Source organism: Cyanistes caeruleus, chromosome Z (genome assembly GCF_971803275.1).
Source record: "Cyanistes caeruleus chromosome Z, bCyaCae1.hap1.1, whole genome shotgun sequence".
Classification (NCBI taxonomy): Eukaryota; Metazoa; Chordata; class Aves; order Passeriformes; family Paridae; genus Cyanistes; species Cyanistes caeruleus.
Genome location: NC_141732.1, coordinates 10,774 through 35,643, shown reverse-complemented (window position 1 = coordinate 35,643; position 24,870 = coordinate 10,774). Strand labels below are relative to the sequence as shown.

Below are 24,870 nucleotides of genomic sequence, written 5' to 3'. Positions count from 1 at the left end.
GATAGGCAGCCAAGAAGCATCTTTCACTGCACTGGTTGGCATGACCTAATCACCAATAACCTAATCAAAGAGGAAGGAATGGCACAAGCATCATAATTTTGAATCCCACTCCTGAGTCCTTCATTCTATAGTCTGTCTCTCCAAATTGGTCAGGGGGCTGCCAAAGATTCTCTTGCCTGCTTTAGACACATGGATCCATCCCATCTCTGCTTAACAGGCTACAATCATTGAAGTACAACCCACTGTTATAAAAGGCAAAACCTACTCAGTGTAATCAGCCATGAAGCCAGATGTTGATCTGCAGTATGCACTTCCTTCTGGCTGTCCCTTTCTCTCTAACTATGAGAAGATGACTTGTACACCAATGGTTTTACCTGCCTCACCACATTAATTAGTTTAGTAGTTGATTAGTCAATTAGTTAATTAGTCTTCCTTGATCCTGTCTGTTGTTTGGCTTCCAGCATCATTTGTTACCCACATGATAAGGTAGTAGCAGGTAGCTGTCCATGCTCTTGAGAAGTTGGGGTAGCATCTCAGCAATATCAAGGATCCTAGCACCTGGTAGGCAGCAAACTTCTTGTGACTCTATCAGGCCAGCAGAGGGGTGTCTCTGTACCCTTTAAAAGAAAGCTGCCCACTGCAAATACTCAATGTTTCTTTTTATGGTAACCTTGTCTGTGGACATCTAAAATCTTGAAAGCATCATACGTGTTTTTGGTTTGAATGTTGGAGTGTGGTAGGTGAACTGGAGCACTGTTTTTGTGGGTCACAAGGGCTCAAGGTGTCTTCTGCTCAGAGGTATCTATTGTAGGTGAATGGTTCTGAAGCCACAACTAAACATCTCCCTGGATCTGTTACTGAACCTAGACTAACGAATAACTGGGCAGGTAATTTGTTATCCGCAAGACCACTTTACTGTAGAATTTAGGCAAGACAGGTCACAGAAGCTTTCACATAACTGTTTCTGAAGCTACTGTATGTTTTCAATCATAATTACTGTAAGGTAATAATACATAATTAATATAATGACTAAATATGATAATACTAACTTAATACTGTAACAATACTTGTTCTTATGTAGGACCTTTGCATCAACCATACCTTAAGTTTCCTTGGGCAGTCTCTAGTGTATCGTTTCTTCTTGCTTGGTGTAAGCATTGTGATCACTTTATCTAGGCCTCTTTCAAGACTTCCAAATATTTTGGCTTTTCTCTTCTTTTGGCTGCTATCCACATGTGCAAGGTTGAGGTCTAATTCCACTGACTGACACCTGTTACATGAACAAATTAATCTGTTATTTTTCCCTCAGTGTTAAAAAACTAGTTATTTCAAAGATGTCTCTAAAATATTAGCAGACATGACAGAACAAAACGTGAAATCAAGTGCAATGTATTAGGAGTTTCTGTTTGAAAGTCTGTTGCAAGTTTAAACCCAGAGATGTATCTAGAAATTGCAGTCCTTTGGAGACCTGGAATAAGAAGGCATCTACATTATGAAAAATAGATTATATGCAGTTACATAGTTTTAAAACTTTTCTCTATCTTTATTGTTTTCTAGTGACTGTAAAACGAGGTTTTTGAAAGGTTTTTACCAAGAACAGCAGCTTGCTGTTGTAACAGGGCTTCACAGGCAGCACATGGATTAATGTAGTCCTGCTCTAAATCAGGAATGTACACAAATAACTGGACACTTACCTTCCTTCACAAAGAATCTCAGCGGATGCCAACTCATCCGCATTTGTTGGGTTATTGGGCTTCTTAACTGGGGTGACTCCCGTCAATTGACTCTCTGAAAGAAAGCATCCAAGCCAAACCAAGTATGTCTTTACATAAAACAATTGTCTTTTCTTCAGTGACAATTTCTCATTATTAATAACTTAGTTCTAATACCAGACCCCCTTTTCTATCTCAGGTCTAAATTTTGCAAATTATGAAGTATATTTTTAATTTTAATTACCTTTACTCTACAAATTAAAACTGTGATTGATTTCCCTTGGGCTCTACAAGTCAAACTGTAATGGTAACCTTTGCAGTTCAGCACTAGAAGTTTGAGGACTAGAAATGGTTTCTTGCTCTGCCACTGGTCCATGAATAAATACTGAGCAATCCACTACATCGAGTAGTTGTATTCTTCAGTGATCCATTTCCCTTATATGAAGGGTGTAAGATTACATAATCATGGTTTAATACAAAATGTACATGCTACAAGAAAAGCCTAACAAGTCAGTGTCTGCAGTGTATGGTTTTAAAGGCACAGGAGAAAGCACCAAGTTAAACAGTCAGCAAATAAGTTGTCACAATTAAACCAAATTTCAGTGTTCAAAGTTTTAGCCCTCTACAGAATTGCACCTAGCTCCAGACAAATAACCTCAAAATTTCTGCACAGTTCCACTTTTCTATTTCCTGAATCAAAGATCTTTCAATGCATCGAAGAATTAGCTTTCTTTGTTTAATCCTCAGAAATGTAACTAAATAAATGAACTAGAAATGTTTCTGTGTTTCCTGTTTCAGGGAGTATCTCTTTTGATTTTAGACATACACAGACATCAGACATTACAAGGTATCACGTACAATCTTAAGGCAAACTCATAAACTAGTCTTTGTATTGCTATTCTTGATGAATTATCTCATTAAATAGCAGTATGTTCAAAATCCGTTATTCCTCGAATCAGCTTGCAAAGACTTACTGTTCCTGAAAAATGTTCCTCTAGCAACTGAAACAAGAGTCTCCTATTGCAAGGAGCCTTTGGCATTTGAAGAACGGAGTTAGAATTTACAGTATCAACACCAAAAGTTTTATGGTAATCATTGAAGGAAATGGTAATGTACATATGGGATATGTACATGACTAGACAGGCTGATGACAGAAAATTCTGGTAACTCAGGAAAGCTGACATAATTTAGACAGATTTCTGTGGTCTGTTGCATAGTGGCAAAACCTACATGTTGTTAACAGAAGCATTTTCACTGCTATACTGGGCTGCCCTGTGAAAATGCTGATATGCAACCATAAGAAATCAAGAAGTTAGATTTCTCCTAGAAGCAGCAATTAAAACGGATTTAACTAAAAGTATGTTTTTATCTTCATTCAGAATAATCACAAAGGAAAAACAGAGTGTTGAGAAAACTGCAATCTGAACATTCATGGAAAAGTGGAACCAAGCTTTAAAGACACAGTGCTTGCTGCATATTAGGGTGTACCAAAAGGGGCTCACACATGATAATTGTGAACAGCAACAACTCTTGTAAGTAACATACAAGTAACATGCCCTGATGGATGGTTAAAACTCCTGCCGCACCCTACCAGATGTTCTAGAAGAACCTGGGTGGTGTATAGGGCAAAAAAAAATGAAGTATTCCAGAAACAGATGTATTGGATGAAGAAACATTGTTTTTATATTTGAGTTTCAGTGATTCCCAAGCAACATATATGTTCTAAGCTTTTATCAGTTACATTCTACATACCTTTGAAAGGAGGTGCCCTAAGGGGAACAGCTTGTACCTGTGTCTCAGTCTGACTCTTTGCAAAAGGACTCTTAGGAGCAGTAAGTGCAAAGGGCACTTCATTTCTTAAAGCTGACACTGTCTCAACATTCTCTTTGTTTTTATGCTTCTTTGATGCCACTTTTCTTGTCACTGGAGTTGACAGTATGAATTCTGTATCCTCCAGTTGGGCATCAGGCCTCGAATGCTACAAGAGATGTAACAAAAAGAAAGAAGCCGTCCTTTGCTGTATTCTGATCACATTCGAGAACATTACAGACAAGGAAATTCTGAAAGGATAAAAATACCATAAAATGCTTGACTCTAGAGCAATAGTTAAAAACTCTTCAGTACTTCTTATTCCCTCTATAACTTGCTCATAAGGTTTGCAAGTAATTTACCACTTTTTACCAGCTCTTTTACATCCTTTAGCTTGCACATTTAAGGCTATTCCCCACTGGCTCACCTAAACACAGCTAGGAATTTCCATTTGCCATAATTGTAAAATTTTAATTGCTTCATTTGATTTTGTTGTCCAATAGAGACAGGCTGCATTTCTTCACACTTGTCCAGCTCTAGTCAAGGTCTGAGACCTTGTTTGTTGTGCCTTATTTTTTTCCTGTTGATTTTAAAATCTTGTTTTACTCATTTTCTAGATGAAAAAAGCTCAGGTTTTAGTCAAATTACCTACAGCTAGAGGAAGGCACAATGTATGTTAAGCTATATATTTAAAACACTTCTTTACTCCATTTGTAATTTCACTAGGCTAGGGTCTACCAAACATTTACATATCCAATAACTTTCATGTACAATGAAAATAAGATCTTTTGGATTAGGGAACACAATATCAAACACCTGCTTTGTTCCATGAGTATTTATACGAAATTTTTCTAATAGAGATTCTTCAAACAGTGAAGCTATATCTGTAATATATCTGTAAATTCCATGAATACAAATGCCCATGGCACTCCACTGCACTCTGGCATATCATCTGGCATACATCACCAGTTTTTCAGATTGCAAAGAAATATTCAGCCGAGATTCCACCTCACACTTAAAAGTAAGATTTCATCAGAAAAGACTGCCATTAAAGTCAAAATCTTCTTCTAACTCTTACCCTCACCCATATCTTCCTAATAATGGAAGAAGTTCCTAATAATGGAAGTTCCCGTGATGGTGACCTAAGTTTTATAATGTGACTTTAATGTTGTTGTTGCAGATTTGTCATTTGTATCAAAAGCAGAGGTGAAACTATTCTCAAAGCACCATTGTCAAATCATCTTTCTTGACCCATGTCAAGAAGAGAAGCAACTCACAAAAATAGCCACCTTTGAATTCAAGTCTTGGACCACAATCTCTTTTTACCAAAAGTCCTAGTAATAATCTGGAAAGAGAGAATGGAGTAACGTTTAAAAGGGGGCTGGATAAAGGTAAACACATATCCAAAACATATAACTACTGAATCCACAACAGTAATTGCAACTAACATTTGGAACCCCTCATCTTATTGCTAGCTCTGCAACCCCCAGAAGTTGTGAGTAATGAAATCAAGGGATTTGTAACTTCAGCCAAAATTGTTAATCTTCATGGTTCACACCATATACAAGCAGATATATATATCAATATATTTCAAGATACAGATATCAAAGCATCCTTAGTTTCTAACACGTTTTGTAACTTACATGAAACTCTTCCCAGTGACTTATTTCATACCATTACAGCAAAACTGTACACAGTCATTTTAAATCGTCAGTCTTTGGCTGAAATGGACACTGTTTTAAAAAGCTGGAATGGATGACATTTTATTAACCTATGTTCTGCTGGTAAGTAAGTTTCTGTTGCCCCATGATCAAGGATATCATAATGAGCAGATCTCTCATTACTACTGGAATAGAGCTTGTCTGACAAGCTCCAGAACTTCTATGATACCTTATTGAAAAGCCCTTACCAGAGGGTTGCTAATGACAAGAAGCTAGGAGCCTGATACTGTAGCTGAAATCACATTTCATTAAACATGAATGCATGATTAGGTTACTTCAGCTACTGTGTTCTAGATGTAATTTGCAGTATAGTAAATATTTAGCAATATGCTTCTATGTTGAACTGCTTGAAGTCAAGCAGCATTACATGCAAGCTTCTGCCACCAAATTCAGAACTGGCTAACTAAAAGGCTCTGTTTGCTTGGTCATCTTCACATTAGACTAGGTCCAGCTAGCTACACGCAGGCAAGATAAATGTGTTTTGAGCACTGCAGGAGGATTAATTGATGTATTGTGTAGACATGAATTTCACCATCCTCTGGAAAGGCACAATGCATATATTAATTAGTAGCATTTGCCAATTTACCTTGGACATCACTAGAGATGAAGTAGCTTCACAGTTTAGCACAACTGAACCTAGTGAACCTCCCCCTTAATCATCAGTGTAGAAGGCTAACCCACTATGATCACAGAAATCACATTATGGATATTAGGAACACTTAGAATTCATGATCAATTACGCAGCTCTAGTAATCCTAGAATTCCCATCTCTAAAAAGATGTATGGGTGAACTGAAAAATTTTACATGCAAGTGAATCAGATACATAAAGTATTTATTCTGAGTGCTTGCCTCTAACACAGAAAGCAGCATGTTCAGACCATTTCACAGATGTTTTATCTCAAGGAGGAACAGCTAAGAAAGTCTAAATAATAGTCTTGCACAGAATGATTTGGAATTTGTTGACTAGACTAACATCACTGATATCACATATAGTTGCATATTATATACAACATTGCAAGGAGTTTAGCAACTCCAGCCACGTTCGGAAGGACACTATCACTAGCAAAGTACAGGAACAGAAATTCCCCTAAGATATACAAAACTACTCCAGAATCCCAATCATCAGAAAAACAGCAGCACCACATTTCCTTTACTCAGAGTAAACAGCTTCCTCTCTAGGAAGATGTTCTCAAGATGAGAAAGGGATGACTCCCTCTCATTTGATCACCAGCTCCCATAGTGCCTATGTCATCTTAGAGGACACTGCCCAGGTGATATATTACAAGGTATCAAAAGATTTTCCTTACCAAATGCAGCCCTCAAAGCAGGAAAAAGACATAGAAACAAACACAGAGTACAGTTAGTCATCACAGAACAAGATCCAGAATCACCCAGGCCAGAAAACAGAGGATTTGAGACTATTAGCAATTCTGTATGGTGCTTGATGCATCAAATCGTCCCAGATGGCTATTCCAGTAAAGCAAATCCATCCACAGAAGCAGCCCAGCTCTAATTCATGTTAATGAGAAGACTGAACTCTTTAATGCCCGAGACACACACTTTGGCTGTGTACTTCAGAGTATCCTGAGTTGGAAGGGACCCTCAAAGATCACTAAGTTCAATTCTTAAGTGAATGGGGCATACGAGAATCAAATGGTGTTATTAGCACCATGCTCTAACCAGTTGCGCTAAACACGGGTGCATGCTCTCTTCCTAATGTTTAGAGCACCAGAATGTTTCTCCAGGCAGAGCTTTGTCAATGCAGAGCAGGATTTTAAGCAAGATTCTGTGCTGCTGAACTCAAGTTTACCTCAAGGCCTGTCGACATCATGGTACTGGCGTGCTTTGTTACACATGGAAACCTTAAATGAACACTCTTGCCACGAGTCTTCTTGGATAGAAGCAAGAGGTATGTTGCTGACATGTGGTCATATTTCCACTGGGAAAAGGGAGGAAGAAAGAAAAAGTATTTTAATCTGCTCTTTGGAAACATTGCAAATACAAGTCAAGCTCAGCATTCTGAGGATTTCTATGTCTCTACAAGTTTTTCTGTCTGATATGCAACCCTAATTACACATAAGTGTCATTTCAGACTTCAAGAGATCTGCATTATATGCCTGAGATCAAGAAAAAGGCACTATGTTGGTAGTTCATGCAGTAGCATGGAAATGCGGGAGTAAAGACCTATCCACTTGAAGCGAATGCAAACCTAATAATTTGGTTTATCTAATACTTCAGCTGGAGTATAAATTTTCTGGAAGCAGTTCCTGCCCACTCTTTTCCAAGAGGAAACTTTTTGCATGACTTTCAGCAACTCTGCATGGGAGGAACACAGACACCACTTTTGACAGGTTTGCAGCATAACGCCGTTAGTTTGAATAACTTACAAGGGATTAGAAGTGTTCTAGTAAAGGACTATGCAAATGTCACAAACTTTTTTGGAAGGACTTACCCCTCTGTAGACAGGTTATTCTGGTTATTTACTGTAACTAAAGAAAAGACTCCACAAATCTAAGTATCACACACGTTTTAAACGTCTGTTTCTGCTACAGTGATGTGGGAAACCCAAGTGTCTTAAAAAAACGCAGAACTATCGTCACTGCTAACAAGTACAAAGAAGAAGAAAATTCCATTTTCATGAAGAATTTTTAGATTCAGGTAAAAACTGGAGTACACATCACGCTTTGAGTCTTTTGCTAACATTTGCACAGTTCTTCTAGAAGTATTCAGTCCAACTTTTGCCATTTGTAGTCAAAAATGACTAAACATACTCACTATTTTTAAAGATCTGTGAATAGTAACTCAAAAAGCCCCTGTATTTTGTAAACTACCTGGGTGTTCTGATATTTTAGTTTTTCTTTTCCTACTCGTTACTGAACCATATCAAAGCAAAGAGATAACCCAACAATAAGTATCTTTTGTTCAGCTATGGATTTCTACAAGTCTCTTCTGACTTTCAGAGATTCAGAAGGATTTTACTAAAGTGGGAAATAACAGTAAGATTTAGGAAATATAAAGATCACAATTAAAGGAGGAAAGGAAATAAAAAAATACGAATTTCTGAACCATTAGCTTGTAGTTACAAGCTACAGCCAGATTCTAGAGTTCTGCAGGGGCACCTTAAATCTGAAATGTACGTAAGATGTCATACTTTGGGATATATAGGTAGTGGTCTGATAACACACAAAATTTATTTACTCTATTACTATACTTAATTACTCTAAATAACTGACAAAAACTTCTTACCTCTGTTATTAATTTTAATATAGTCTCCTTGCTCTGCTCATGAAACACAGAAAGCTCTGTTACACAGTCCTCATCAAGCTGTCCCAGCTGTAAGAACACAATGGATATTGAAGTGTGAGGTTTTCAATTTGCCCCATAATCCATATCTGACAGTGACACTGTTGTGAAACCTAGTGGGCTGACTCAATAATCAATGAGGATTTTAGACTCTGTATTTCAAATGTTTAGCATCACAGCTAAACATTGTAGGAAACAGACTGAAAAAGTCATACAACTTCAACAACTTCACAGCCTGGATCCTCACAGGTGAGAGCTTAAAAATTCAAATAAACCACCCAAAAGCAGGTAAGATTTTTTTACTGGAATGAAAGCTATGCTTTCATCTGCCTATAAATATCCAAAGATACAAACCATGCCCATCTCTACCAGAGACAGCTTGCACTGATGGTGCAAGCATAGCCAAATTGCTCTTTACCTAGGGTAACAGTGGCATCTGGCGGCAATGGGAAGCATTAGCTCTCAACGTGCAAGAACTATTTTCTGCTGACACACGGATTATTTTGGGTTTTTTCTTCTCCTTACTGCCTTCATCTCTCACACAAGTAAAACAAGTGACAGAGAGACAGGATGAATATTCTTTCAATGAAATTTGAATTTTTATCCAAATTTTCGTTGAGCACTACAAACATGATAAACCATAACCACATCTAGCATGCCCTTCAGAATGATTTGCACATTAAACAAAGTACTAATCAAGCAGCCAAGGGAAGGAGCTGGTCATTCATATGTGGAAGTACTTCACTTTTTTATGAGAATTCAGTTATTCTGCAGATTTAGCTGCAGAATATGATGAAAACATATTTGAAATTTCTCCTCAAGAGCTATCAAGAACAAGAAATAATATTTTGATAGCTAAAAGAATCAGGAAAGAACCACAACTATCTCAAAGTTCATCTTGTAACAAATAGTTTAATACAATGCACTATGGGTATGGTAGTAAACCAGCATATATATAACATGAAATGCTTTAGTATCTATCTGACCAGAGTACTTACTGGGTATTTACTTTGCCACTGAACAGCATCAGAAAATCCTTGCATGAGCCAAGGGTGACTTAACAGGTGTTGGATTGTAATCCGCTTCTTTGGGTCAACCTGGTGGGCCATAAAAATCAAAGTGATACTTCAATTGTGCAGAAAAAGTGAAGAAACAATTGATCTTCTACACAGAATGTTAGGGTGGTTAGGGGCAAAACTAGAAATCAATACTGTTTCAGAGCTTCACCAAAAGGAAGCTCACACTCAAATGCCTTAGCTGTTGAAGACCAGCTATAGAACCTACAGTACAGCAGATCTCTCAAGGATATGCAGCATTGGCTAGGTTCCTTAGCTGTAGCCCAAATGTGTATTTGGGCTACAAAACAGCTCTTGTTTTTATAGCATGTTGAGAACAACCAAAAGCATGCTGTTTGAAGAGTTTGTTAAATCATGTAAACTTTGCTAATTATTTTTGTAACCAAACATTTTCCCAAATATTTTTTGGCAGAAGGCAATGGTAATCTTTTCTTCAAAAATTTGTAAGAATTAAACTTCTTATTTTAATGCATAATGTTTTTAAAATATTTCATTGATGTAATGTTTTGAGTCGATTCAACAGTACATTATACATCTATTGAACAGAAGCAATACATTTACCTGCAGCATTTGGTCAAGGAGCAGTGTACTACTTGGAGAGAGCCAGTTTGGAGTACTGTATTTTCCTCTCTGCAAAAAAAGAAGAGGATTTAGAATTAACACTGAACCTCAAAAGAAACTATTAAATTTCTTGGACAACAGTGACATCTATACTTTGTGAAAAAAAAAAGAACAGGAGGAAAATGTGAACTTAGTTTGAAGTATGACTTGCAAAACCCATCAGTACTAAAACCCAGGAGCATTAGTAAGTTAAATGCCATGTTTGCATCACCAGCTGCACTTTTCATCTACTCTGCTTATGTGACACTTCCATCTCTACCCACTTTTGCAGCTAACCTGCTCCTTTCTCCATTACCTTGGCTCATCATATCAATTCAGTACTGAAGTTCTAGAAGAGCAAGCATACTGGATTATGAATGACTGCTATTAGCACTTTGCAATGTGAAGATTCCCTTAAATCACTACTTTTCAGACACTAAAAGTACACCATCCTCAGTATTATGATATTCTTTTTAGAATAGGTTACATCTAATGCTAAACTTTCAGTCTCATGCAGTAGACAGGAGAAATGTTACTCATCTAGCAAGTGAGATTTTTTCAAGATAATTATTTACTGTTGTTTTTCTTTAATTTTTGATTAGAAGAAAATTGAAAACAACTCCCAGATGTGAGGTGTAGCTAGGAACCAAACCAAATTCACCACTGAGAATCATTTATTTCTGAATGAAAATTGATATAAAAATAAAAATCAGTAAAAAGTCATTGTCAACCCTAACACAGCTATCATTTTGTAATGACAGTTTTCTTTATACAGACAAATGTCTTCATAACAACACAGTTGGTATTATATGCAGCTACATTTCTAAGTATAGTATGTATTTCTTTAACATCACAGATTAAAGAATTTAATCTGTGTAAAGTTACATCTTTATAGATACTATTAGTAAATTATTTAGGAATAGTTCTGTAGGCTGTTTTACGACACAGATTTACTGTGAAACTAAGTAACATAGGTAATCTACATTTTGGTTTTAGTATATTGCTACAGAACATGACATAACAAAGAGCAATTCTCATCTATGGTACTGTGGGCAATACTGGATGGTAAATAGGCTGCGATATCTGCCAGGAGCATAAGGTCATACCAGAAGTAATTTGCTTTTTACAGTAGTTATACCACAGATTAATTTCTCAGTTAAAAAGTCAAGCCATTGATTCACAAATGAAGATATGTGGAACAGGGAAAAGCAGCTCAAACTCTATTGACTCAGCTGTTTCCACTTTATAGTGACTTTACTGAGAAACTGTAAAGACTTGCTAGCATTATTTGGACAACATTCTTAATTACATGGTTTAGTTTAGGTAGTCTTACAAAAAGCAGGGAGGTGAACTTGATGACCCATTTTGCTCTCTTCCAACTCAAGATATTCTATGATTATACGAGTTGGGAAGTCATGCAATTTTAATGGCATCTTGTCTGAAATCAGTACCTTTACACAATCTCTTTGGATTAGACAGTCTTTGCTTATTTTTTTTTTATTATTTTTTCAAGTTCTCTCCAACAACTCAACTAAGCTTCGTAGAGATCTTCTGTCAAGGTAGTCAAGTGTGCTCCAATTCCAGATTAAAAATCCACACTGTTTGATGAAATAATCAGGTGCTTTATAGAGCTCAGACTGTTACAGACCCTGAAATCATCTCCTGTGCAAACCAGTGTAAGCTGCCCCCTGCCAAAGTAGTCCTTGAATACCCTCAAGGATGTTTTTTAGGCATATGAGATTCTTGGTGAGAGGAGATTGAGGTAGAATAATCCAAAAGCCATTACTCTACACTGTTGTTCATCATCCCACTCAGAGCAAGCTTTATCAACACAGACTTTTATGGCAGCTCAGAAGCAACTGGTGGAGGTGCATGTGATGAGGAACAACAGCTGTTTAGCCACATAAAGAGGCATTTACAGGGAAAGAACCAATGACTTAATTATACTATTTACTATTTATTCAACTTTTATTTGAGGAGGAAGGTACAACAGCAGATGTAGAATCCTGCTTTTCCTAGACATGAGAATGGCTGACATTCAAGAATAGTATTTTTAGGGAGAAGACAAGATAAACACTCAGATATAAAAATCCAGCCAACTAGCAAGAAAATGCTTCTTCTGCAACTCACTTTTCTACTATATCATAGGACAAAGCTAGAGTACCACACAGGCTGAGGGACAACAGAAACAAATCCACAAAATACTGATCAAAAGAGAAACAAAGCATAACATAAATTAGCAGATAAGCCTTTTTTGTTCAAATCAGAAAGCAAAAATGTCCAATAAAGTTTAGTGATTCCTGTTTCTCATGTATTCTAGTATCATCAACACCTACCATGATCTTCTTGTAGACAGCCATGACATTATCATCATCAAAGGGGAGAAAGCCACATAGCAGAGCATACAGCAGTACTCCCATACTCCAAATATCTGCCTAAGAAATAAAAGTGAGAACTCACAAACCTTATCTGTCAAAATGGCTTAGAGACTGAGCACATTGTCTCCTTTTGACAAAGCCCACATGCAACTTGCAGAAAGTAGGTTCCTTAATTCTAGACAGAACTCTTGTAGTCCAAGTGAAAGCACACAATTTTCAATTCACTGAAACTGGAGTGCTAGTAAAATCATTACTCTTTTCCTTAGGTCACCAAACTGCCACAATACTTTCAGCCTAGAAAGATTCCATTGACAAAAAGGAAACCAAACTCATCTGAAGGGATTTTGTACTCAAAAGTACTAGTGATTATGACAGCTGTCAGTAGTTACAATCCGCTTTAAAGCCCTACTGTTTCTTGTCAGTATAGACATGACGAGGTCTACACACCTCATACTGCAACTCCCGCTTCAGTCATAAAGATGTAGGAGGTTTGAGAAGCACTGACTTTGTGGAAAACAAAGAAAAAGCAAGAATTAGAGGTCAGGGAAAGTGGTGCAAAGGAAGTAAAGGATAATAGAGACTACATCCAACAGCACAGACAGGAAGTTTGAGGAGATTGAAATTGCAGCATTTTGAATGGATTGATTGACAAGGGCATGTATCAGATCCTAATGATCTAGACAGGGAATCAAAGCTGGATAAATGCCACAGTTTTTGTTCTCTTTAATTTTACTACACTGCACAGTACATACAGCACATTTTCATACAAAATTTCAAAGGCAAAGATACTGAAGCTGCACAGAAATTTGCAACAAGACTTGGATAATTAACAGTACAAATTCCTGCTTGGAATAATGTGGTAGAAGGCAGGTTTTTTTTGTAGAGCAACACCTGGGGACAGTGAAGGATTAGTCAGAGATGAAGATGCCAGGTGCAGAACCTGTGGTCAGGAGCTATTCTAGGCTGTGATTGCTCTCAGTCACAAAGCTTCTGAGAGCCACTGAGGCAATGTGATGTCAAAGAAAGACACCAAGGGAGTATATCTGAATTTCACCATCTTTAAATACATGGTGCAAATAACCACCTTAACACACCCTTTTGTCACCCACCTCTGAGCCAATGTATGCTTTGCCTTGAATCAGCTCTGGTGCTGCATAAGCTGGGCTTCCACAGCAGGTGTTCAGATGGTAATCAAGGCCACCCTAGAACAGGACAAAACTGATGACAGAGAAGCATTGGGTCTAACACAAATGGTGTCTCTTAGCAACAACATATTAGAGGCCTCAGAAGCTTCATTTTCCAATGCTGTGTCCTAACTTTTGGCTTTGGTACAATATATAGCTTCACCAGGCAAAAACTGCCCAAGATTAGGAGAATCCTATGTGTTCAGATCCCAAGCTGCATCTTCACATGTTATCGTGGCAGCCTTTTCTACAGCTCCTCCTGTGATAGGAATACTTCCCTTTGTGACCAGAAAGACAAGATGGAACTTGGGAATCAGTAACCCAGGAGCTACTGGACATGAGGCTGCTTGGATATTTATATCAATATTTAAAGCAATAACTTCATGAAGAGCCACTAAAATGCTTCCTTACTAAAAACATGTTATTCGTTAGCCTGGGCTTTGCTCTAAGCAGATCAGAGTGAGATGACATTGTACCACCAAGATGGTGGTCTGCTACCTCTGATTTCCTGGAAGGTGCTTTAACTTGAGTCAGCTAAAACTGAGAACTTTGGATCAGTAAGATCTTCTTCTAATTAAATTCCTCCTTCCCAGAACCCATCTTATATGTTAAAATGACAAACAGAGCAGCAATGTAGAAACCAACTTTAAACTTGTTAAACAACTCAGTACAACTGCGTGGAGCCAAAGGCTCTGTAAATGTAAAGGGAAATCTATTTGATTTGATCCACAATCTCCATACACATAGACAAATCCTGTGAAAATGACACATGCCATTGAAAATTATTGAAAGCAAATGGATACCAACACAAACTTTACAGTACAAGCCTTTGTGGGAGCAGATACTCTACAGACAAGGCAATTTGTGCCTTAAAGATGAAGTGTAAGAGGAGAAAAACTGATATTCTGCTCAAAAAATGTAAAACTGTCCCACACTGTTAAGGCCCCACAAAGCAATTAGCAGTGGGACAACTGCACCAACAGCTTGAATTCAGGGCAAGGCTATTCACTGTACCATGAAGTTATGCCTGCATTTTTTATGTGGGCACTGTAGCTGATTAAGCTCTGCTATGAGAGCAACTGACATCCTTACCTTTGGCTTTGCACAAAGTCCAAAGTCTATCAGCTTCAGATTATGTTCCTCGTCAATCAGCAAATTTTCCTAGTAAAAGAGGTAATTAATTCTTACATAATGACAGGTATCCAAGAAACCACATTTCTTTCACCCTATTTCTTCTTGCCATTGCCAGCCATAATTTCCCTAAAGCTTCCTCTGGAGATTTTGGTTTGTTGCTAAAGAATATATCCTATTCCAGGGAATACAAGCTCCAACTGCTCAGAGAGGCCTAGGGGGCTGCTAGACAGAAAGCAAATACTGTGAGGCAGCAGCCTGCCCTGGCAGAAAAGGCAGGCTGTGATATCCCAGATGGTGTGAAAAGAAGCAGAGCTGGCAAAGTGGGGGAAGCCACTTGCCCTCTGTTCACCACAGTGGGACAGCACATTCAGTTTCTGCCCACCCTCTAGCACAGAAAAGACACCTGAGCTAAGTTCCATTGATGGACATCAGCCTGTCCAGGGTGCTGGAGCATTTTTCTGTGAGGAGAGATGGTTTTTCAGCCTCTAGGTGACAAAGCTTCAGTGGAGACCTCATGGCAGCCTTTTCATTCCTACAATGGGAGCATAGAGACAGCACCAGCCCCTCCACAGAAGCACATGGTGGGATGATGACAATCAACAAGCATCAGCAGACATCCAGACTGGTACTATGAAAAAGTCTTCCCCAGAAAAAAAAGAAGTAAAGAGCTTAACAGGTTTCCCAGCAACATTATGGTGCCTCATGGGAGAGGTCCAAGATGTGACTGGATGAAGAAGTTTGGTCTGACACTATTTTAAACAGGAGATAAAAGCAGAAGCCACTAGAAGTCACTTCCCAACCAAATTATCTCACAATCCCATGAACCTCTCAAGTCTCTAGCTACCCCAAGAATTTGTTTTTCTCAGTTGTCAGTGTCTCTGTACATGCAAACTTCTAACCTCTTCTAGGAGAAATAGTCTCAAGGCTTCCATTCCCTAATCGCATGCTTAATTATTGTGATGACAGCAAAGACACAGGATCAGTATTGTGGCACATCCCTCTCCATGCCCAGTGATCATTTGTTTACATTGTGGGAGTCACATTTTCCTTTGATTGTCAGAACAGAATGGTTTGCACAATACAGAGGAACCATAACAACTCTCCCTAGGTACAAGCTGGAATAAAGGGGATAGCAAAAATGCCTAACCAACAGTCAAAATCAAATCCATGTCTGCTGCATTCTCAACTGGAGTGGTACTATTCTGCTTCTCCTCCAGAGGAAGCTCCTTCCTCAGATTCAACTACATCCAGCTCAGTTGAGGAGCAAAGCAACAAGTAGAAGTAACACTCTTTCAGAAAATATTAACTAAAAAGCTCTAAGCACAGAACAGAGAAGACAACTCACACTGGCTCCATTCAGAGAAATAAAAGTGGGTCTTCATTATTATTATTTGTGCAAATCTGACTACTGTTCAGACTTACTGGTTTGAGATCCCTGTGGGCATATCCCTGATCGTGCACATAAGCAATTGCTGAAACAATCTGCCGAAAAAATAGGCGAGCTTCCTCCTCAGAAAGGTGGTCCTTAGAAATGATGTAATCAAACAGCTCTCCTCCAGGACAGTACTACATGAGAGCAGGAAAAAAGGAATAAGTCTGGGATACAGTCATGAAATATAAACATGAACAAGAGCACTGGGCAGCAAGAAGGCACTCCTTCTTTCTCTCTACTTAATCCCAGCAGCTCCCAGGCATGCCCCAGGCCAGGGTTCAAGAGATCCAACAAGCCCAAGAGCTCAACTCCTGCCCGATGCTTGCCATAGCCATATAACACTACCAGCACAGGTGACAGAAACTGCCAAAGATGTGACAACTTGGTGGCACTTCTCAGGTCCCACATACCCTGCTTGTGACGTTTTCTGGAGTGTGAGGTGGGAATTAGTCAGTTTGCTTATTACAAACAGTGAAAAGTGGCTTTTCCAATGAGACAGAATACACTGTCAGCTTCATTTTTAAACTATAGCGCCTTGGACACACTCATCATTGAGATGCTTTTCTAAGAATTGTTTCATTTGGACTCTGCTACCATCTACTGCTACGGCTAAACCCAGAGATCTTTACCACAGCAGAAACACCATTCCTTACCTCTAAAACCATGAATATTTTCTTGGGTGTCTCAATCACCTGATACAACCGGCAAATGTGCTGGTGACTCAAGTCCTTCATAGCATCAATTTCTAATTTAACACGAGGCAAGTCATCCTAAAAGATCACAACAGCAAGGTATGAAATTGCGAAGTAGTTTGACAGTCTGTACAACGCAGTAAACCTGCATATAAGAACTGCTCAAACTCAAATCAGCACCAGCTCTGTCACTGCTCACCTGCCCTCCTCAAACACTGGTCAGTAAAACCCAAAGGAACACCTGTATAAAGCTACTATTCTCATCAGAACTCTGTTTGACTTACAGTGGTTTATTTAGTTATTTAAAGCTGTAACTGCATGAGTTTTACACCCAAAGAACGTTGTCCTCTCCATGATGACACAGGATTTGTGGTGCCATTAAAATTCTTTCAAGTCTACAGCATCTACCACAGTGACAGGTCGCACTCATGCTTCTGAGAACTCCACAAGAACAGCACATTACCAGCTCTGAAGTATCTTTTGGATTACCTGTAAAGCAAGCTTGTCCATGATTTTTATTGCAACTTTTTCACCAGTAAGACGATGTCGTGCAAGTTTCACCTTTGCAAACCCACCTAGAATTTGAAACAGAGATGTATAAAGCTCTGCATGGTGACAAGCTTTCTCACACACATCTCAGTTGCCCTGAAGCAAACACCATATGCACAGCATGCAGTATCATTGCTAGAGAAAGAAGCAATTGCTGCCACCACCTTCCAGTTACACTTCCACAGTTGCACCCTGCAGAATACGCCAAGAAAACATGACCCACAGACTCTGAAGTAACAGTTAATCTCTCAGATAAACATCGAGGTGAGCGGACACATCACACACACTTGTTTGCATTCACAGACTGAGCCCACCTGTGCCGATTGTTCCGTGTAATTGATAGTACTTGAGAATTTCCTCATAGTCATCTCCAGCCATTCTGCGGCCCGCAGTACTCGGACAGCTCTTCTCAGCACCTGCAAGGGGAGACTACAGATTGCGCTCATGCTTGCGGGCACAAGAAGCGACTCAGCAGCAGCAACCCCCAGTGAGGGTGGAGTGGCTGCTGCTCCCACGGATCTCTCACGGCTGCCTGGCAACAGGCGCGGGAGCGCCGCGGTCCTGAGTCGCAGAGGCCAGAAGACCCTCGGGTCCCACCCTGTTTCCTAGGGCTCTCCGCCAGGATCCCCTCCCTCCCCGAGTGTTACCGCGTCCCGAAGCAACGACCCTGCAGCGGAGCAGCCTAAAGAATCCGTTACCGTTCAAATGCCCCGCTTCCAGCCGCTGGGTTAGAAAAACCAATCATCGCTCGCTACCAAACCGGAACGGGCGTGGAAAGCAAGAGCATGCCGGGAGGGAGGGAGTGGGCGCTGCCGGAGTAGGAAGGTCTCTGCTGGCGGCTGCCTGCTAACGGGAGTGGCCTAAGCCGAGACTATTCCCTACGGAGACAGAAGACCCCTCTGTCTCTTCCAGAAAGCGCGTACGCAGGACCAGCATTCGGGACTGGAGCGGGGTCCGCGCCGCAGCGGCTGGCGCCAGGCACAAGATGGCGGCCATTGCTCCGAGGAGGTGCTGTCCCCGCCGCTCCGCAGGACTATCCCGGCAAAGTCCCGACCGGCCGTGCCTGCCGTTCCCAGCGCAGCCCCTGGGCCTTCTGGGGCCGGACCACCTGAGACACGGCGTCTCTCCGGGCCGGAGCAGCGCGGGGCATGCGGGACTCTATTGTGAGGCATATGTTTAGATGACCAATAATAGACAATAGGTGCATTAATGTAGTATTGCAGCTTTGGCCTGTACACGCGAAGATACACAAGACCGTTGGTACTTCTGTCTGCCAGCTATTTAAAGAGGCAGGAAATGTGAGGGGGACAGGGTAGGAAGAAAACACGGCAGGAGAAAGGTCAGGAGATGTGGCGGGGAGAGAGTGGGAAACAGGAATGGAATAAGAGCAGGAAACGTGAGGAGGAAAGTGTGAGAAACATGAGGGGAAGAAATTGGGAAACGTGATGGGAAAAATGACAGGACATCTGAGGAGAAAAAAGGGCAAGGAAACAGTATGGGGAAAGTGCAAGAAGCGGGGTGGGGGGGAGTATGGCAAATGTGAGGGAAGGAGGGCAGGAAACACGGGGGGAAAACCGGGATGCAGAATTATCAACTCCTATCAAAATGTCCACAGCAAAACAAGCCTCCCTCAGGACTCTGCACAGGCTTGGGGCCAGCCATATCTCCAGGGCCTAGCCTGGCCTTGGGAACAGGGCACTAAAATCATCTGTCCACCCCTGTGCTACCATGCAGAGCCACTGAACAGCTTGTGCAGACCCTGGAATACCCTCCTGAAGTATGATGGTCATTGCTGACAAAGAGCTCATGGCTTGCTGAAGGCATAGGCTTCCATCTGGCAAGGCAAGGCTTGGACTGGTATGTGGCTGCTCAGGCAAAATGCCTATGCCTCTCATGGGGCAGGATCAGACAGCCCCTTTTCTGTAGAAGTACATGATCTTGTTCTCTTCAGACAGCTTTTTGTTGCTTTCATCTTTTCTCTGGGATAGGCCTTGGGCACTCTAGATTTCCTCTAGGGACAGATCTCTCTTAATCTTAGTTGATGTAGTCTTTCCACCCTTTCTCCTCCTTGATAAAGCCTCCATCCTTGGTCTTTGACACTAACAGGACTGATACCTTCAACTGTCCCTGCCCACTGTCTGCTGTGGGCATGTGCTTCCAATAAGCAAGGTGAAGGACTGGGTGAGAGCAGGGGCTGTGCAGTGCAGCTGCCCACCTCTCTGCACCTGTCACTTTCACACTGAAGGCCAGAAAAGCTGTTGTTATTGCTGCGTCTTGTGCCTCAGCAGTAAGAGGTATGTCATGTTCCCTTCCTCAAGAGCTCTGGCCAGAGATGGCTCAGAGGCTGTGGCACCCACTGGGGCAAGAAGTGCTCAGGTCACTGTCCTGCTATCTCTGTGACCATGCTGCTGAGACAGCTAGGCTTCCTCTGGGTCGCAGTGTGAGCGTCCTTATTGTTCACTGGGCCCAAGGAGTTGTCCCAGATGTCCCAGATGACATCATCTTCCAATTGGGACAGATTTTGTTCTTGTCCTGTCAATGAGACAGTTTCTTTTCATTGTCATCTTCCCTTTGGGAGAGCTCTTTGTCACTGATGTCTTCCCTTGGGACAGGTCTTGGTCTATGTGGTTTTCTCCTTGGGAGAGCTTTTGGTTTCCCATTCCTGTTGGGACCTTGTCTTTCTTGTAGAAGATCTCTTTGTCATTGTAATTTCATACTGGGACATGCCTTTGTCATAGTGATTTTCATCATAGAGCATGTCTTTGTTGTCTTCGTGCTGGGTAAGTTTTTTGTCATTGTCCTTTTCCCTTTTGGACATGTCTGTCTCTCCGGTATTTGCCTTGGGATATCTTTCTGTCATTCCCATCTTTCCCTTGGGACACATCTTTGTCCTTGTATTCCCATTATGACAGCTCTTTATTACTGTAATCTTCCCACTTGGCGAACCCCTTCCCTCCAGTATTCACCTTGAGACAGATCTTTCTAATTGTTGTCTTCCCTTTCAGCCAGTTCTTGGTGTCTTGTCTTCATTTTGGGACAGCTCTTTGTCCTTGATGTCTTTCCTTGTCACAGCTCTTGCTATCTATCATCTTCTTACTCTTTCTCCTCCTCAGGTTGGCACAATTGTTTGGAAAATTTGGTTCCAGAAGCTCTGGCATCCTCTGATGACTCATGATTTTTTCAAAATCCTGGAAAATTTGTCTGACTTTCTTGAGCAGGGACAGTCTATGCTCTGCACAGGCTGGGCTTCTCATCTTCACCTTCTGCAAAGGCTCTGTCTTGTACACAGCATTCAGATCCTTTGCAGTCTTGTGGTGCACCAGCAGAGACCTGCGGCTTGAGGTTGCTTTTAATGGTGTTGCTCTGTCCAGTGCCATGTCCCTACATCTCTGTCCAGGGAATGGACTGCTGGCTTTGTCTCTGGCTCCCCATATAATTCTTGTGAGGGATATCATGCACAGGGATGTGGTACTTGTCCTTCACACCTGCAACATGGGCTTCGTGGTGGTGTGGTGCAGCCCTCAAGCTCTGAACATCTGTGGCTGTGCCCTGCTCACTGTGCCTTGAGCAATGGGGACAAGCAGTAGCTGGCTGTTGCTGGCTGTGGTGATGGCCATTCTCTTGCCCCTGGCAGAAGCAGTCAGCTGCTGGCTTCTGCTGGCAGAGGAGGCAGCGTGTGTGTGCAGGAGTGCTGCTGCTGTATTGCTGGCAGATGGGCCAGCACACTTCCTGTGTCAGTCTGGTGTGGACAAGGCAGTGACACACTGTGCACCAGGCTGTTCATCTGCAAGAGAAGCTGTGGAGGCTGCCTGACTGTGGTCCTTGCTTCTGTCTCCTGCTTGTTCCTCCTGCCTGCCTGTCAGCAGTTCCTGGTGGTGGGAAGATGTTCAGTCCTCTCTGCCCCGGTCTCCATACATTAATGTGATGTTCCCAGTATCCTATGAGCTCTCTGGGCACAGAAGCTCTGGCACAGAGCTCCCACAGAGAGATGAAACCTGGCTCTGGCTGCCTTGCAGTGCTGCCTGCATCTCTGTGTGGTTCACCTGGGTCTGCCTCAGTGGTCCACCTGTGAGAAAGTGGAAGCATGGGATGGAGGTGGCTGCCTTGGCAGAGTCCTGAGACAAGCTTCATGATGGTCAGTCTGTACAAGGATACAGAAGCCAGTTTTTAACTTTGTCTGTGTAGTGATTGAGAATAACACACCACCACTTTTTCATCAAGCAGGATCATTTTTATTAAACACACTTGAGTATGTATGTTTCTTCTGTGTACAAGTTTTAGGATCAATGACACAGCCAAGCCAGTAGGAGAGATAAAGTAACCACACAAAATCAAGAAGAGTAGAGCTGATGTTTCTAGCTCTTATCATTCATTCCACAGACATTCACAGCCCAGTTTTTTGGGTCGTAAATCAAAGCACAGATATTTGTTGCAAGAACAGGCTGTACTTGGTTTTTTAGTATGGACTTTCACATGGGAGAAGAGCTGTTAATCAAGGTCAGGATGGCTGAAGCATGCCACTACTTCTACAGTCTGTCAGTTATTTAAAAGAGAAAATGTAATTTTCTCTTGTAATGTAATTTTAAAGATAAATGTAGAAGGACAGGAAACATGAGGTAAAAGAAGGGAGGGAAACGTGAAGAAAGAAAAGTATAGGAAATGGGAGAAAAGTGTGAGAAACAAGAAAAAGACCTAGAAAATGTAGGGGGAAAAGATTGGGACATGTGAGGAGAAAATAGTGAGAAACATAGAGGAAAACTGTGGGGAATATGAAGAGAAAAAGTCAGGAAATGTAAGTCAAAAAGGGGCATGAAACATCAACCTCCCACTACAGGTCCTATCAGCAGTTCTGGACCCCACTGCAGCCCCAGACCCTCCAGCTATTACTCAGCCTTGGATGTTGCCAGCATCCAAAAGCAGTTCTGGACCTACCCAGCTTCTGTCACACAGCTCTGGACCCTGCAAGCACCCAGGCCCTGCCCTTTGGCTCCCAGGCAGTCCAAATATCCCAGCATCCTCAGTGCTAGAAACTTAACAAGCCGGCAGTGTTCTGAATCCTTCCTCAGGCTCCATGGGCAGAATGATGCCCCATTCCACAGTCCATGGAGTGGCATCTAATGTACCCCATGCTGCAATGCATTTGGGGAGAAACCTCAGATTCTCACTACCCTACCTGGGGACACCCCCAGTCCAGCACTCTTGCCACCAGCCAAGTCCTGTACTCACCCTGGGACTCTGACAACCCCCGTTTTGGGACACCCCCATGCTCTTCCCTGCCTGCTCCTTTTGAACTTTAGTTGTTTCCCCATAGCACCTAAACACATTTGGGGTGACAGCTGCTGGGGGTGGCACTGGGGGATACCCACTACCTGGCCTGGTGGCTGAGCTCCCATTGTTAGCGTTCAGGAACACACATAACCACGAATGGTTATATGAAGGTGCTTTATTTAAAGAGCTCTGGGTGTCAGGGGTACACATACCCAAATCTGACCCCACTTGGGTTTCGAGTTGAACATATTTTATACTCTATCATTATGCAACTTACATATTAATTATTAAACTTACATTGTTCTGTTGTATACATTGTTTTTACCCAAGCATGAATTTCTCGTAATCCCCCCTTAGCCCCCTAACATGGTTCCCCATGTTCTCTAAACAATAATTATATCTAATCACATCTAACAATTGTATCATTTATCATATACTGACTACACAAGTGCAGCTTGACCTGGTCTTTAGCAAGCACAAGGCCTAACATTTCCAGGGCCTGATTTTCCCAGGGCTTTCCAAACCTAACTTTCTTTCTAAGTCCCTGAATTTTCTAAGATTTTAAGGCCTTTTACTATCATTTCCCCCCTTTGAAAACATTTTCACTTCACCATAAGTGCAAATGTTTTCACTTGATACAGTCCTTTGTTTCTGAGTTTATGCTTGGTGTTCTTCAAATCCTCGATTGATGTAAATGTCCTGGATGCTGTCACGAAATGGAGAACCAGAGGATGGTGGGTGTAGATCTCACGTCAGTGCCTTTATTATCTTCTGGTTCCAGGACGTTTTCTTCTGTATTTCTCTTTTTAAGATGCTGTAAACTAACCAAATTGCTAAAAATACAATTAGTAAAATTATCACATTCTCAATGATAGATTTAATCCATGAATTCACATTCCACCCTAACCCTTGGAAGATTTTACCTAACCAACTTGTAGTCAAATCCTTTTGCTCTTCCTGTGCTTCATGCTCTATTTGTTGCAACTGATTGATGTCATGTTCTACATCTGCAGTTACATTTGGGATGTGGATTGCAATCCCATTGCATTGGGATGCAATGATCAATCTGTCCCCCTTAAAAAAAGAACTTCACACCCTCCATGTTCTTTCAAAAGTAATAAGTTGTAATTGGACGTTTAATTCTTTAAATCTTTCCCAGGTGACTCTTGCTAGTCTATCTACCTGACCTGTTTCTCTATTCTGACAGTTTGCTATTTGCTCTAGGGCCCACCCAAATTTCTCTACTAAAACTCTACTAGAGGGTTCTTGCTAAGTGTCATCTTGATTCTATTCCTATCCTAATCTTTCCTACCTATGCCTGTGTCTTGCCACTGAGTTGATTTTGCCACTGTTAGCATCCATACCAAGATTAATTTTTGCTTTAGCAATTTTACCAATGCTTCTGCACCCCAATGACATTTGTTATGTTTCATTTGTAGAACTTCTCTCATTATCAAGGGGGTTAACACTATTTGTCTTTGTGCAGTTACATACCATTCTTCTGAATCCTTTTGTGCATTTAGCAAATGTCCCAATTTCTCATCTTTTATTGAATATTTTGGTTTTGGAGACAAATTAAATTGAGAAACATTAGTCTTTAAAGGTATCAATGCCATTGTTGTTTGCACTTCTCAAGCAATCTGTCGGGCTGTCCAGTCTGCTTTTCAATTTCCCTCTACTCAATTCTAATGTTCTGGTTAAGGCAACCAGTTCTGCCCTCTGGGCAGATGTATTTGGTGATAATGCTTTTGCCTCCACTATTGTACTGACTGTTGTTACCGCATATCCAGCGTATCTGGTCCTGTTCTCCACCAAGCTGCTTCCATCTGTGAATAGCTCCAATTCTGGTTGCTCTAGTGGGATGTCTTTTAGGTCTTCCCTTGCCGAATAGGTGTACTCTATTACTTCTACACATTCGTGCTCTAATGGGCCTTCTTCAATTGTGGTACCTAGGAAAAAAAGCTGGATTCAAGAGGTTAATTGTCTTTAGTGTGAATTCATCCTGCTCAGT

The 24,870-nt window shown here is 41.1% G+C and overlaps 1 protein-coding gene and 1 long non-coding RNA gene across 48 annotated transcripts in view; one reads left to right on the top strand and one right to left on the bottom strand.

Annotated features, from left to right (window-relative positions):
* The window catches only part of MELK (maternal embryonic leucine zipper kinase), a 62,044-nt gene extending 43,330 nt beyond the window's left edge, over positions 1-18,714 (bottom strand). For 14 of the 46 annotated variants that reach the window (XR_015280836.1, XR_002870155.2, XR_015280838.1 and 11 more), the window contains exons 1-15: positions 18,239-18,297; positions 17,906-18,007; positions 17,532-17,617; positions 17,004-17,120; positions 16,341-16,484; positions 14,877-14,945; positions 13,710-13,802; positions 12,559-12,657; positions 10,184-10,252; positions 9,545-9,643; positions 8,490-8,576; positions 7,054-7,182; positions 3,465-3,690; positions 1,695-1,788; positions 1,102-1,270 (exon numbers count right to left, since the gene is read on the bottom strand). Coding sequence is in view for 23 of the 46 variants with exons in the window: in XM_023944767.2 (XP_023800535.1) it covers positions 1,102-1,270; positions 1,695-1,788; positions 3,465-3,690; positions 7,054-7,182; positions 8,490-8,576; positions 9,545-9,643; positions 10,184-10,252; positions 12,559-12,657; positions 13,710-13,802; positions 14,877-14,945; positions 16,341-16,484; positions 17,004-17,120; positions 17,532-17,617; positions 17,906-17,969 (1,545 nt within the window). In the remaining 23 variants the exon portion in view is untranslated. Of the gene's footprint in view, positions 1-1,101; positions 1,271-1,694; positions 1,789-3,464; positions 3,691-7,053; positions 7,183-8,489; positions 8,577-9,544; positions 9,644-10,183; positions 10,253-12,558; positions 12,658-13,709; positions 13,803-14,876; positions 14,946-15,321; positions 15,445-16,340; positions 16,485-17,003; positions 17,121-17,531; positions 17,618-17,905; positions 18,021-18,188 lie in introns of those variants that run through there. The other 32 variants (XR_015280829.1, XR_015280830.1, XR_015280844.1 and 29 more) reach the window with 18 other exon arrangements.
* On the top strand, positions 18,227-23,009 carry LOC111941628 (uncharacterized). 2 transcript variants are annotated; one of them, XR_015280846.1, is made up of 2 exons: positions 18,227-18,318; positions 18,504-22,732. It is a non-coding gene; the product is annotated as an uncharacterized LOC111941628 (long non-coding RNA). The 2 variants fall into 2 exon arrangements; XR_002870161.2 differs by lacking the exon at positions 18,227-18,318 and adding an exon at positions 18,327-18,416 and having other exon boundaries at positions 18,504-23,009.
* Positions 23,010-24,870: the final 1,861 nt, after the last annotated feature.